The 14529-nt window shown below is 43.5% G+C and overlaps 1 protein-coding gene across 1 annotated transcript in view; it reads left to right on the plus strand.

The window, feature by feature from the left end:
- Positions 1–14529, plus strand: part of RPRD2 (regulation of nuclear pre-mRNA domain containing 2) — a 73040-nt gene that overhangs the window by 54602 nt on the left and 3909 nt on the right. Inside the window, exons 8-11 of the mRNA XM_023525724.1 lie at positions 6840–7122; positions 8286–8546; positions 10018–10218; positions 12336–14524. Coding sequence (XP_023381492.1) covers positions 6840–7122; positions 8286–8546; positions 10018–10218; positions 12336–14524 — 2934 coding nt within the window. The remainder of the gene's footprint in view (positions 1–6839; positions 7123–8285; positions 8547–10017; positions 10219–12335; positions 14525–14529) is intronic.

The following is a 14529-nucleotide window of genomic DNA, read 5'->3' on the forward strand; positions in this document are numbered from 1 at the left end:
TAGGCATTTGATAAATATTTTTGAAATTGTGAATAAATGGCTACTTAGATACTCATTTTGGCATCTATTTTGTTCTTGCACCGTGCTTTAAATTTAACATGTTAGATATCTGGTTTAATCCTCACAACAACCCAGAAAGTATGTTAAAAACTTCCATTTTGTACGTGAGAAATCTGAGGCTTCGTAAGGAGATGAGGAGCTTGCCTAAGTTACACAGCCAACGAGGCAAAGCCGAAATTCATAACCATAGCTAAAGCCCTATTCCAACAGTCGTAGGGAAAGAAGTATATTTGAGAGAATAAGTAACAGTCTGTAATGTCACTGAAAAAATAATTCATGGTTTATACTCTTCCGATATGAAATTATCAGGGTTCTTCAGTTAAGAAAGAAGAATTTTTAGCAAGATTCACACAGAGGTCACTTTATATTCACTTTTCTGAGTCTTAGTCTTCTCATCTAAGAGATGTGTCTTATACACTGTGTGGAGTAAAAGTTAATGGTGCAAGTGAACAGAATCAAGCCTCATTCCGTTATTCCTGAGTAGCAGTGTGGCATCAAATTTGTGACTAAAAACAGTCAGCAAACCTTTTAGTTGGACTTCTTTTGTTTTCCTTAAGTACAGTGCCTTTGGGATGCTTAATCTTGCTTAATCATCTAGCAGATTCACGTAAACCATTTCAATACTGTTTTGTGATTTTTGCGATTCAGAGAAGCTTTTTTTAAGGTGAAACTATGAGACTGACAATATTATACATGAAGGCAGCAAGAACGGGGTCACAGGTCATCTAGGGTCATCTAATCTTCAAAAGATTAAATATTTTACTTTTTCTTTTTTTATCCTGAAATGAATACTTCTTGTGTTATTTTAGATAAGACAGGTGGGAAGAAGTTTTCCAAAGAATTTGAAGAGGCAAGCGCCAAGCTGGAGGAGTTTGTGAATGGATTAGATAAGCAGGTGAAAAATGGGCCCTCACTAACAGAAGCACTGGAAAATGCTGGAATTTTCTATGAAGCACAGTACAAAGAGGTGAAAGTCGTGGCCAATGTAAGTAGCGGTTAAGAGCTGTCTTGTACTGGTCGCTTGCTGTGTGCCAGCGGCAGTTTTATGTGCGTTGTTTAACTCGGTGCGGATGGGCATTGTTATCTTCATTTCGCAGAGGAAGAAGTTACGTTAGAGGAGTGTTGGGAACCTTGTTCAGGGAACACGGCAGGTGGCGGCATCTGAGTTAACACCTGGGTCTTTCTGAACGTTAAAGCTCATGCACACCCTCATCATTATGCCTCATGTCTTAGCGTTTCACAGGGAGTACGCTGGGTGAATATACAGAATATAAAATTAGGCTGAAGTATATGGAATTTTTTTTTTAACCAGGAAAACTAGATGGAAACATTCTGTTACTAAAGTTCATATAAACCAACTGAATTTAGGGGCCTCGGTCCCCACCTCCACTGGCAGGGGAGTTGATAATTGGACACTTGTCTGATGGCCTCTGCAAGAAACTGTATTCTGTACTTACTCAGTTTTTTAAAAGTTTTACTCACTACATGTGATCAGAAAAGTAAATGGTGGTGTAGATCCCACGGTCCCACCTCCTACACACAATTCCTTTTAACTCATGGAGCTATATTTCCTGGCATATGCCCCCGTATTTCTGAATTATATGCCCATGTTGTTCTTTATTGGTTCATCCTATTTAAGAAATATCTATTGACTTTTTGATACGACAGATGAGGAGTTAGCTTATACTTACCTGTCTCGCCCTTTCTCCCAATATTATGTAACCATTTGATTGAAGTCTAGTTGAACCTTGAACAAGGTGTGATCAGAGGCCCTGACTCTCCCCACTCCATTTGAACATCTGCGTATAATTTTCAACTTCTCAAACATTTAAGTGCCATGCAGTATCCACTGGGGACTGGTTTCAGGACCCCCTGCAGATGCCAGCATTTTCAGATGCTCAAGTCCCTTGTGTAAAATGACCTAGAACAATGCACACAGTGGCCCACCTCATCTGCGGATTGAAAATAAGTGTTTTCGACTTATGGTTGGTTGAATCTGCAGAGACGAAACCAAGGGGTACAGAGGGCTGACTGATCAATTGTATATTTATTGAAAAGAATGTGTAAGTGGACCCGTGCAGTACAAACCGCCGGTGTTCAAGGGTCAGCTGTACCGTACTGTTTTTTGACCACTAACTCTAGACTCTCTCCACTTTGTAAGGTGAGATATTAATATCCTCGTCCTTTCCCATTCGTTTTCATCTGTCCTTTCGGTTTCCCAGCTTCCGAACCGTACTTTACTTTTACATTGTGAAGGTTGAGAATATTTAGATTCTGTTCTGTAATCGTAATTGTCTTACTTCCTTGCTCTAAAGGTTGAAAATTAATAAAGCTTATATTATAACTATATAAATATGTTCACTGCAAGGTGTTATGGTACCTGTGGTTATATTACAGATGTTTGGTTTTTTCCCATAGAATTTCTTTTTTTCTTACCCATCCCTCCCCTTCTCCGCACCAACCTCCCCCTCCCCCCGCCCCCAGCTCTCTGTCACATCGATATTCTGAATCTGCATTTCCCCCAGAGGCCCACCCACCTAAACTTCATTCTCCTGCTGCAGTTTTAGGTCTCCAGGTCTCATCTGAGGACTACGCCACTGTTGTCCTCATATATGCTTCTTGTCGTTGGTTTATACCTTTGTATTCCTGTGCTCTTCATTTTATAGGAGTCTTGTGAAGGAGAAGCCATGAATAAGAATGGTCAGCCCCTATTCAGATTGACCAGTTTTTAATAGCAGAAGATTCTGTCCGTAATCACAACTTGCATTTATTGTATTTCTTTTTATTTTCCTTTGATTGAAAACAGTTCTTCAGTCTTTTTTTTTTTTTTTTTTACTTTCATGACCTAAATATGTTTGAAGTCAAATACAATGTTCCCCAATTTGGATTTATGTGCTGTTTCTTTGTAATCAGATCGACATTATGCATCTGCAGCAGGAATGTCACGGAAGTGATCCTGTGTTCTCATTTCATCCTTTCAGTTAGCATACAAGTTTGATGTATTTCACTACCTATAATATTCCCTTCGATATCTTTTATTAATGTGGAATCTTCTAGGCTTCTAGAAAAGTTCTCCCTTGGTAATTGCTATGTGTACCCCAAAAAGATATGTTGACACCCTATGCCCTAGTTAATATAAGTGAATGTGACCTTACTGGGAAACGGGGTCTTTGCAGATGTAATTAAGGTAAGGCTAGGTCATTCCGGCGGGCTTTATTCCATTATAACTGGCGTCCTCACGAGAAGAGGAAAATTTAGATACATACACACAGGGAGAGCATCATGTGACAACTGGGACAAATATTGTAGTGATGCAGCTGCAAGCCAAGGAAAGCCAAGGGTTGATGGCCACCACCAGAAGCTAGGAGGAGGCACAGAAGGACTCTGCCCAGTCTCAGAGGGAGCATGACCCGCTGACATCTTGATTTTGGACTTCTAGCCTCCAGAATTATGAGACAATAAATTTCTGTTGTTTTAAGTCACCTAATTTGTGGTATTTTATTACCACGCCCTAGGAAACTAATAATAGTAATTAGTAAGTGTTCTGTGGGGAATTATTTTGCAACCATGTAAATATGTTGTTCCTCATCAAACTTTCAATTTATTCGTTTATTTATATCAATGTGGACTCGTAGAGTCCTATTTATTCATTGTTTTAATTTATTACCGGTACTTATTTTGATGCTAGAATCGTCCCAGATTTGGCCAGTGACAGCTCCTTTCAAGCTGCTTTCCTTGTTCTTTTGCTGTGTCCTCATCAGTTTTGAACATTACTTTTGGAATGAGGTGTCTCACGCGTATCGTGCACTTTCCCACCAGCCCTGGGATCGGTCATTTCTCCAAGGATCCCTGGTTCCTTTTAGTGAAGAAACATACTTAGCAACCAAGATCTGAGTGCCAGGTATACTCATTACTGTTGGGCTAGCACTGCTGCCAGACCGTGTCAGTGCAGAGTTGGGAAACATGTATGTTTGGATGTGCGCACTTAACCTACATACACACGTAGTTACACCTGTGTTTATTTCTGTATCTGTATACATATTGAAAACCGCGAGTTCATGCCGTTTTCTCCAGTCCCAGTCCAACACCACAAGGTCTGTTCTAGTTTTCTTCCTCCCCACATTTGTAATTGCTTTTCTAACAGTAAAACTCTGCTCCCTGGTCTCCAGCTCACGCATCCGGTCAAGGCCCTGTGTGTAGCCGGTCTCCCGGGACTTCCTTCTCGCCCCAGGCACCTCCCTGGGCTTTCTCTCCGTCTTCCTTGGATGTCGCATCCCGTGTGATGCCTTTCCCCCATGTAGACACTTGCCTCACCCCTTTCGGCTCTGTTTTCTTACTCGAGGCCACCAGCGCGTCCCCGTAACCTCTAGATAATGGTTTTGAGCTGAACCGTTCAAGAAGAGGAGGAGGGATTTTTCTCTATTTTTTTTTTTGAACCTGTAAAACAGCTATTTGGTTTTCATCAGATAATTCCAATATTGGTTTCACCTGTTGTGAGTCTGTTTCTTTCTTTTAGATCATTTGGTCCCCTCTCACGATGCCTGCAGATTTTTTATTGAACGCTGAATATTGTATGGAAAGTATTTACAGCGTCTCCAAATGATTTCTCTTCCTCTAGGAGGGATTCGCCCTCGCCTTTGCTAGGCAGATGTCCCGAGAGCCTATCACATTAATCAGATTCGAAACTGAACTGACTCAAGGCCGGGTTGCAGCTTGGCAAGGCTTTGTCTTCCTCTGGTCCATCCCTGCGCCTGGGGCGGTCACTGGGGTGGAGCCCCTTGTTGTCCCATGTAACCGATGGGCTTAACAATGGATAAGAGTCAGCAGAAGAGAGAATTAATGAATTAGAAGACTGGTTAATGGAAAATGTCTAGAAGGAAGCACCGAGATAAAAAGGATAGAAAATATAGAAGGGAACATTTTTAAAAAATAGAGTAATTTGAACTCTAATCCTTGTTTCCCCAGCACCATTAGATTCCACTTTGATTTTCAGAGATTTTCTTTTTGGCTTTTTAATTTCCTCTTAAGTAGAGCTTCAGAATTCAGCAAATATTTTGAAGGGAAAAACAGTAGCATATTGTTGAGCGGTTCTGTCCTTCCTCTTACATCAGAATCTTGGCCTCCAAGTATGTAATTTTTATCTGTACAGATCAGTAAGACTGTTAAAAGCTCTGCTTTTTTTCTGTATACTTAACAGCGGTCCTCTGCCTTGTCCTTTTGTTTGAATTCTCTAAGTCTCGCCTGCCTCCCCCAAACCAGAACCCTAGGAGAACAGGTAGCTGCAGAATGCCAGCCTTGCTCTGCTCATCGTTTCCCCGAGCTCTAGGATTTAGCACTCAGGTCTCGGCTGCCTCAGCCCTCCAGTATGCTCACATGTGTGTGCATGTGCACACACGTGCGTGTGTATGAATAGGTATGTGTAAACATCTGGCTTTTCTAGTTCTTGGTGGGAGCATTGCTCTGATACGAGCTACTCAGTTATATCCAGAAGCAAAAGCTCAGTTTCAATATATTTTTTTCTGTTCCATTGCATTTTAAAAATAATGCTTTTTGAATGAGCAACTAAAATGATTTTATAATTTAACGATCAAAGACTCTTAACAAAAAAAGCAAAAGACACGCATCTTTACGGCATTGGCAGTTTACATCATCAGATCAGTGGGATTTGAGCCAGGCGATCAAGGGCAACATCAGGAGTGAGACATCAGACAACAGTCTGGTGGGTACTGGAGGGGAGGCAGTAGGGAGGGTGTCGAAGAGAGTAAAGGGGGTCAGATATGTAGTGACAGTGGAAGGGGGCTTGACTTTGGGTGGTGAGCACACAGCGGAATACATAAGGTGATGTATTATAGAATTTTGTACCTGAAACTATTATCTTACCAATGTCACCTCAATAAATTTAATAATTTTTTTTTAAAAAAAGTGGTACATCATATTGATTGTCTGTACCTTCGATATGATGTGTGATGACAGTAGCACTTTACGTCTGTGGTCTTCTTCCTAAAAACCCATAACCTCAGTTTAATCATGAGGAAAATCTCAGTCGAAGGCCATTACAAATTACCTGTCAAGGTCATCAAAAACAAAGTCTAATAAACCGTCACAAACAAGAGCTTAAGGAGACATAACTAACTATACTGTGGTCTCCTGCATGGAATCCTAGAACAGAAAAAGAACATTAAGTAAAAACCGAGAGTATCTGAATAAAGTATGGCTTTAGTTAATAATAACAACTATCAAGATTGATTTGTTAGTTGTGACAGATGTATCATACTATAATGTTAGGTGTTGATGATTGGGGAAATTGGGTGTGAGACATATGGGAACTCGCTGTATTATCTTCGCAGTAATTTTGTATACCTGAAACTTCTAAAATAAAAGTTATTATTATGTTTTTAATAATTTCAGCCTCTCAGGCTCCGCTTTATTGATGGATTTGAGTTTTGTTTGTCCTTGCTATATCTCCAGTACTGGAAGAGTGGCCAACACATTTAGGCTCTTGACAGATGTTTGGTCGGTTGGATGGACAGAAGAGAGCAGGGGAGACCGAACTGCAGAAACCTCTGGGTTTCCAGCTCAGGCACCCATGAAGATATTCACTTAGGGAATACAAAAAGTGGAGGTGGGGACTACTCCATGCTCGACAGATGATGATATGTTCTTGTTTTGTACCAGTGATCTTGTTAATGACAATGAGGAAACCTGATCAAAGTCAAAATGGTAGCTTTCTGGTCTTTTTCACAAAGAAGTAAACTCTTCTCTCTTTTTTTTTCTTTTAGGCATACAAAACCTTCGCTAATCGAGTGAACAATTTAAAGAAAAAGCTGGATCAATTGAAGTCCACCCTTCCCGATCCAGAAGAATCACCAGTCCCTTCCCCAAGCATGGACGCTCCCTCCCCAACTGGTTCTGAGTCTCCTTTTCAGGGAATGGGGGGCGAGGAATCCCAGTCACCAGCCGTGGAGAGTGAGAAATCTGCTACACCTGAGCCTGCAACAGATAACCGTGATGTGGAAGACATGGAACTTTCTGATGTGGAAGACGACGGGTCAAAAATCATCGGTATGTCCTTAGTGATTAGTAGACAACTTGTTCCTTATTTGTTTTGCTTTCCCACCAGTAACTCTGTCACAGGCAGGTGTTAAAAGATAGTTCAGTCCTTATCAGACAGGCCACCGAGGCAGCACTGTCATCTCTAGAGCAGCGGTTCGGGGGGCGATGTGCCACATTGGTTTAGAATCCTTGCTCAAGGTCTGTGTGGTTCCCTGTGGTGGCCGCTGAAAGCTACATGTCAGTCAAGCGTTCGAAATGCAGCTTGTCCAGCTTGAGATGTGCTCCGATTTTAGAATGCACACTGGATTCTAGAAACTTAGCACCCAAAAGGAGTGAAAATACCTCATTAATGACTATATTCAGACAAAATATATTAAAATTAATTTTATCTGGATTTTTTCCGATGTGGTTACTAGAAAAATTAAACTTACATGTGTGACTTGAGCGATATTTCTGTCGAATAGTACTGTGTTGGAGGGAGGGGCGCTTACGCAGGAATTCCTTATTCTCCGTCACTCTTGACCTTCAAGATTCCAAAGCCAGTTTGTTGACCACACTTTCAGAATTAACCTGGACTGGTGAATTGTTTCTCTGACATCCCCAGCTTTTATAATTATTAGGGGGTTTGACTTCTGTTCAATGTAATGCACTATCCATATAATGTGTAGCCTTTTCAGTATTAGAAAGCATCTAGAGTTAAAACACTGTGGTTTTAAACTAGTGCTTTATTACAGCCCCCGTAGGCCAATTTCTGGAAGCCACAGAAAAATATGATAAAATATATAGAGTTTCTACCCTTCAGAAAGTTCTCGGGCATGAAAAGACAGGACAATTTATGACAAATATCATTAGCGGAGACAGAACACAAATGTCGTACCAATGATATGCTTCCAAAAATGTACAAATTTAATGCACAGATACTAAGAAGATGCAAAGAGATCATTAAGTAAGCTAAAAGACGAATTGGAGAAATTCGTTTTAAGCAGGCTTTGAAGTCAGGAAGGATCATAAATTATAAAGGGAATGACTTCTTAAGAAATCATGACGTGAGTGGTTTTCTCTAAAGCACAGTGCTTTTTACCCACACATCAGGAAATATTACTGTTTCATACTGGAAGCAGAGTCTGAAAAGTAGGACGATGCAATAATATCTGTTTCCTTTGTTTAAATAGTAGAGGACAGGAAGGAAAAACCTGTAGAGAAGGCAGCCGCATCCACTTCTGCCCCTACAAAGCCAACGGAAAGTGTCCCGAAGACCTCCTCGTGTACCCCGGTGCCTGCGCCCATGACAGCCACCCCTCCTCTTCCAAAGCCTGTGAATACTGCTCTTCTGTCCCCTTCTCCAGCACTGGCTTTGCCAAACCTGGCTAATGTGGATCTGGCAAAGATCAGTTCCATCCTTAGCAGCCTGACATCAGTCATGAAAAATACTGGTAAGTGAGCCCAGTAAGGGAGATAAAAGACTAACTTCCAACTTTGTAAGTGAACCACCAGTCTGGGTTTTTGTTGATTTTTTAAAATTAAAAGTAATACTTTTAAGAAGGAAAATAATTAAATACTTGGTCATTATAGAAAAATTGGAAAATAGAATAAAATAAATATCCATAATCGCACTACCCCAGAGGAAACCACTGGTGTCTAACCTTACAAGTGTATGTGTATGTGAATGTTTGGGAGATTAAATATTTGTAATAAAGTTTCTGTCAATTATTGAAGCATATTGCATATAGTTTCAAAACCAGCTATTTAAAATTTAGCTATATTAACACTTGGTTATTTATTTAAACCTTTTTATTATTAAACATCCAGTAAGTTTCCAATTTTTCACTGTTAAAAGGAATACTGTAATGAACAATCTTGGTGCCAAAATTTTACTCACAACCCTTCCTGTAAGGGTGGATGACTATATAAAGCTTTTTTTTTTTAATGGAAATTTTGATGAAAGTACAAAAGTGGAGCAACTCTGGTATCACTCATACTTATCCCCCATCTTCAACCGTGTGAGCACGTGGCCTACACAATCCTGATTATTTTGAAGAAAACCTGTCATTTCATTTCTTCATAAATACTTAAATATATATTTCTAAAAGATACTAAAAATAGCAGCTCGTAGGTTTTTCAAGTCTTTTCATGTTATAACTAAAACGCTCTCCAGAAACTGATTATGTTCCAAGTACTACGTGAAAGTTCTCGTTGTTCCTCAGCTTCTCCCAAACTATTTTGTTTTGTTTTAATCTCTGTCAAATCTAGTCTTAAAACATCATTTGTTTTCATTTGCATTCCTTCGATTAAAGATATGGTTAAAATGTTTTTCGTTTGCTTATTTATTTCTCTTTGTGAAATACCTGTTTATAATTTTGATCATTAAGAAAATAAAAAATTATTTTATCTTTATATACATTTTCTCTATGTTAAAAACCAGTCCAGTGTTTTAAAATGTAAAAATGTGAAAGAGGTTGCTTATATAATCTCATTTTATAGGCCATTTCAAAAGTAAATAACTAATCACACAGACTTAGGCAGTGGCAGGGTCACACAATTGCAGTGGTTCTGATCGTGCTCAGCTGGCGGTATGTATCAAGCACCTGCAGGGCTCTGGAGGTCTAGGTTTCATTCGGTAGAGAAAAAAAATAGGTTCTTTAGCCTCCCATCGGAGCTCTCAAAACGACTGGAAAACATATGAAAAAAACTTAAGATGTGTCTATTTTAGGGGTATTCCAACTAGACAGGAGCAAATCTTAATTTAATCTTCAGATTGTTGTGTTTGTACAAGCCACGATATGGACCATTTGCGAATCAGTCACAGGAATTGCTGTTAAACATGCCCAACTTGTTTGAGGAGAAAGTATCATTGATTTAAAGGTCCTTTTGAATTGCATTTTGAGTTCCTCTTTCTGCCACCAGGGGTCAGTCCTGCATCAAGACCGTCTCCTGGAACTCCGGCAAGTCCCGGCAACCTCTCCAGCGGTCTGAAAACACCCGCACCTGCCACGACGGCATCGCACAACCCTCTGGCAAACATCCTCTCAAAAGTGGAGATCACCCCAGAGAGCATTCTCTCTGCTCTTTCCAAAACCCAGACACAGTCAGCCCCGGCACTGCAAGGTAAACTCACCTGTGCCAGGGGGCTCAGATGACGTGTGTCCCTGGCGTAGTCCTGGATTCCATTCCTGAGGGATCCAAAGCTGCGAAATGTATAGAATACAGTTAATTCATTATTCTCTTTGTATTTATTTATCATCTACGACCTGGCATTCATAGAATCATAAAATGTCCAAGCTGAAAAAGAGACTTTAGGTATCATCTAGTCTGATCCCCTCCTCTTCAGGTGAGGAAGTTAAGGCTCGGTGAGGTGATGTGACCTGCTTAAGGTCTCACATCTACCTATTCAGTGATGACCTGAAACCAGAAGCCAGATTTCTTGACACGTACGCCATGACAGCCGTAGGGGCTGCGTGTATCCCAGCTCTTAGTACAGGTTAGTATACGTTGAGGTTTACATATTTTAATCTTAACCGAAGCTGAAGACAGTAGGAAAGGTCAGTGTACTATCAATATTTCATGCAATAACGACTATCTCATTTTTTATGTCCTGATGTTTTATAGAGGCCTCGGTAGATATCGAGTACATCTATTTTGGTTTTGCCTACATTTAATCGCTACTTTAACTGCTCTATTCAGCTTTGCTGATTATATATTTTGTACCTGAAACCGTTTGTTTCCAGCATTTTTTCATAAAACGTACCTGCTCTCTGTTCTCAGACACTCCAGATACCAGTGCAACCTTTTTTAAGCATCTCAGCATAATTACACAATGAATTACAAATACCAGAACAGTATCTTTAATACAGCGATTTACTCTGTGTTAGTAATTCTCAACCCAGGAGCCTTCACGGGACGTTTGGCAATGTCTGAAGACATTTTCGTTTGTCACATCTGGGGTGGGGGTGGGGTGCTGCTGCATCTTGTGAGTAGAGGCCAGGGAGGCGGCCAAACATCCCACAGTGCACAAGGACGCCCCACAACAAAGAGGTATTGAATATTGGATAACAATAAAAACCATGCACCATTATTTAGAAGTAGATGGCAGTTAAAAATGTAACAGGAATGGATCCTTAAAATTCTTAAGACCTTTAATCTCTTAGCAAATATGAATTAAAATTAAAATTTTGAAGAAACATTGACTTAACTATTATATGAAATATTTTCTTTCACCGTATCATTAAAAAGGAACAGTTTTAACATGATTAAGAACTATAAATTTGGGTGAAGTATACATAAGTTTTCATTTATAACCCAAAATTGGGTAAATTTTTCAAAATACGTTTGAATTTATAGGACTTTGTTATTTTTTTTGTCAAGTGTTTTTCTAAAAAGTTTTCTACAGGCACAGTTTGCTTTGGTGGACCTCGGCCTTTCCCCAAGGAATTCTTTCTCAGTGCTTCTGAGAAGGTTTTGTGTCAGTGAGTGGGGTGACTCTACCCATGTCAGCCTCAGTAGATCAATGATCCTTGAGTTTTTCAAGCTCTGAGGCGGGGACTGTGTTTTCTTGTGAAAGGATCAGTGCCCCGATGGCCTAGCTTTATAAGTCTTTGTGGTGTATGTTTGTATGTTTATTATTGCTACATTTTAAAAACTGATAGCTAAGAGCATTGTTTCTCCAAAGGTCTAGCAAGAGATCTTCTCGTAAACGTCCCTGTTCAAATAAGTTTCTGCAATTTGCAGATGCCACCTCCCTCTTGAGAATAACAGTGTTCGTTACTGGAGGCAGTCGTGGTTGGACAGGAAGGGCAGGGCAGAATATCTGTTCGGATTTAGAGAAACAGTTCCACAGATCAAACATTAAGAAACACTGGCTTAAAGTGTTGTTTTAAGAGTAATTTTGCTTCCTTTCTTTTTCTGCTTTGTCTTGTTTAAACCATGAATGATTCTGACACTAAAATCTCCCCCTTCCTGTTGCCTTTTATCTTGCCCTGTTGGACTTGTTTCATGACTGTACTGGAAACATTTCGGCGACGTGCTCTCTTTATATTGACAAATAGATCCAGTGTTTTCTGGGACATTTAGCCATTGCTTGTTTGGCCTGGATTCCCTTTGGCCTCTTATTTTAATGTCTATCTGGTTCCCACTGGAATGAGTGAGAATATCCTGTTAGCTTAAATTGTTTTTATTGTAAGGTGGGGCGTTGTTCTTTCTAACTCCTCTAATCCTTGTTTCTGCAGGCCTGTCATCTTTACTTCAGAGCGTTACTGGGAACCCAGTTCCAGCCAGTGAAGCTGCTTCCCAGAGCACCGCGGTTTCCCCTGCCAACACCACGGTCTCTAGCGTGAAAGGAAGAAGTCTGCCCTCCGGTGCCCAGCCCTTTATTCCCAAAAGCTTCAGCTATTCTCCCAATTCATCAGTATCTGAAGTGTCTTCAACTTCAGCCAGCAAGGTCTCGCTTGGGCAAAGCCCAGGTCTCCCAAGCACTACTTTCAAGCTGCCGTCCAACTCCCTGGGGTTCACAGGTGCCCACAATGCTAGCTCTGCTGCCCCTCCTTCTGAAGTTGCCATGTGCCAATCTTCAGAGGTCTCCAAGCCAAAGCTGGAGTCCGAGTCCACCTCCCCGAGCCTGGAAATGAAGATCCACAACTTCTTAAAAGGTAATCCTGGTTTCAGTGGCTTAAACTTAAACATCCCGATCCTGAGCAGTTTGGGGTCCAGCGCCCCGGCAGAGAGCCATCCCTCGGACTTCCAGCGGGGCCCCACCAGCACGTCCGTCGACAACATCGACGGGACCCCCGTGCGGGATGAACGGAGCGGGACGCCCACCCAAGACGAGATGATGGACAAGCCCACATCCAGCAGCGTAGATACCATGTCCCTGCTGTCCAAGATCATCAGCCCTGGGTCCTCGACCCCCAGCAGTACGCGGTCACCGCCCCCTGGGAGAGAGGAAAGCTACCCCCGGGACCTCTCCAATGCCGTGTCCACCTATCGTCCCTTCGGCCTGGGCAGCGACTCGCCCTATAAGCAGCCTGCCGACGGCATGGAGCGGCCGTCGTCCCTGATGGACTCCGCACAGGAGAAGTTCTATCCGGACACGTCTTTCCAGGAGGACGAGGACTACCGGGACTTCGAGTACTCGGGGCCGCCACCCTCTGCGGTGATGAACCTGGAGAAGAAGCCGGCCAAGTCCATCCTGAAATCAAGCAAGCTTTCGGATACCGCGGAGTACCAGCCGATCCTGTCCAGTTACAGCCACAGGGCCCAGGGCTTTGGGGTACAGTCCGCCTTCCCTCCGGCTGTCAGGGCCCTTCTGGACTCCACTGAGGACTGTGACCGGCTCTCAGCTTCCCCTGGGCTGCTTGGTGCCTTCGGTCTGAGAGGGAACGAACCTGGGTCTAACCGGTCGCCGTCACCCAGTAAGAATGATTCGTTTTTCGCCCCCGACTCCAACCACAACAGCCTGTCTCAGGCGGCCCCGGGGCACCTCAGCCTGCCCCAGAAGCAGTACCCGGACTCGCCGCACCCCGGCCCACAGCGCCCCCTTTTCTCCCCGCAGAACACGCTGGCCGCCCCCACGGGCCACGCGCCCACGTCGGGCGTGGAGAAAGTTCTGGCCGCCACCATTTCCACCACGTCGACAATTGAGTTTAAGAACATGCTTAAAAACGCCTCCCGAAAGCCCTCGGAGGATAAGCATTTCGGCCAGGCCCCCAGCAAGGGCGCGTCAGGCGACGGTGTCAGCCTGTCAAACCTCGCGCAGCCCAGCTTGACGGCCACCGACCAGCAGCAGCAAGAAGAGCACTTCCGCATAGAGACCCGGGTGTCCTCCTCCTGCCTCGACCTGCCTGACAGCACGGAAGAGAAGGGGGCCCCCATAGAGACGCTGGGCTATCATCACGCGCCCCACAGGAGGGTGTCCGGGGAGCCCATCCAGACGGTGGAGTCCGTCCGCGTGCCCGGGAAGGGAAACAGAGGACACGGGCGCGAGGCTTCCCGGGTGGGGTGGTTTGACCTGAGCACCTCGGGCAGCTCTTTTGACAATGGCCCCTCAAGTGCCTCCGAGTTGGCATCCCTTGGGGGTGGGGGCAGCGGAGGCCTCGCGGGCTTCAAAGCGGCGCCATACAAGGAACGGGCACCCCAGTTTCAGGAAAGTGTCGGCAGCTTTCGTTCCAACAGTTTCAACTCAACATTTGAGCATCATCTCCCCCCGGCCCCCTTGGAACATGGGACGCCGTTCCCGAGAGAGCCGGTGGGGCCGGCGTCCGCCCCGCCCGCCCCTGCTAAGGATCACGGCGGCGTCTTCCCCCGGGAGGCGGCCGCTCACCTGCCCTCCGTGGACCTTTCGAACCCCTTCACGAAGGAGGCGGCCCTGGCGCACGCCGCGCCGCCCCCTCCCGCGGAGCACGGCGGGGTGCCCTTCCCCGCCCC

The sequence above is a fragment of the Pteropus vampyrus genome, unplaced genomic scaffold, assembly GCF_000151845.1.
Source record: "Pteropus vampyrus isolate Shadow unplaced genomic scaffold, Pvam_2.0 Scaffold617, whole genome shotgun sequence".
Taxonomy (NCBI): domain Eukaryota; kingdom Metazoa; phylum Chordata; class Mammalia; order Chiroptera; family Pteropodidae; genus Pteropus; species Pteropus vampyrus.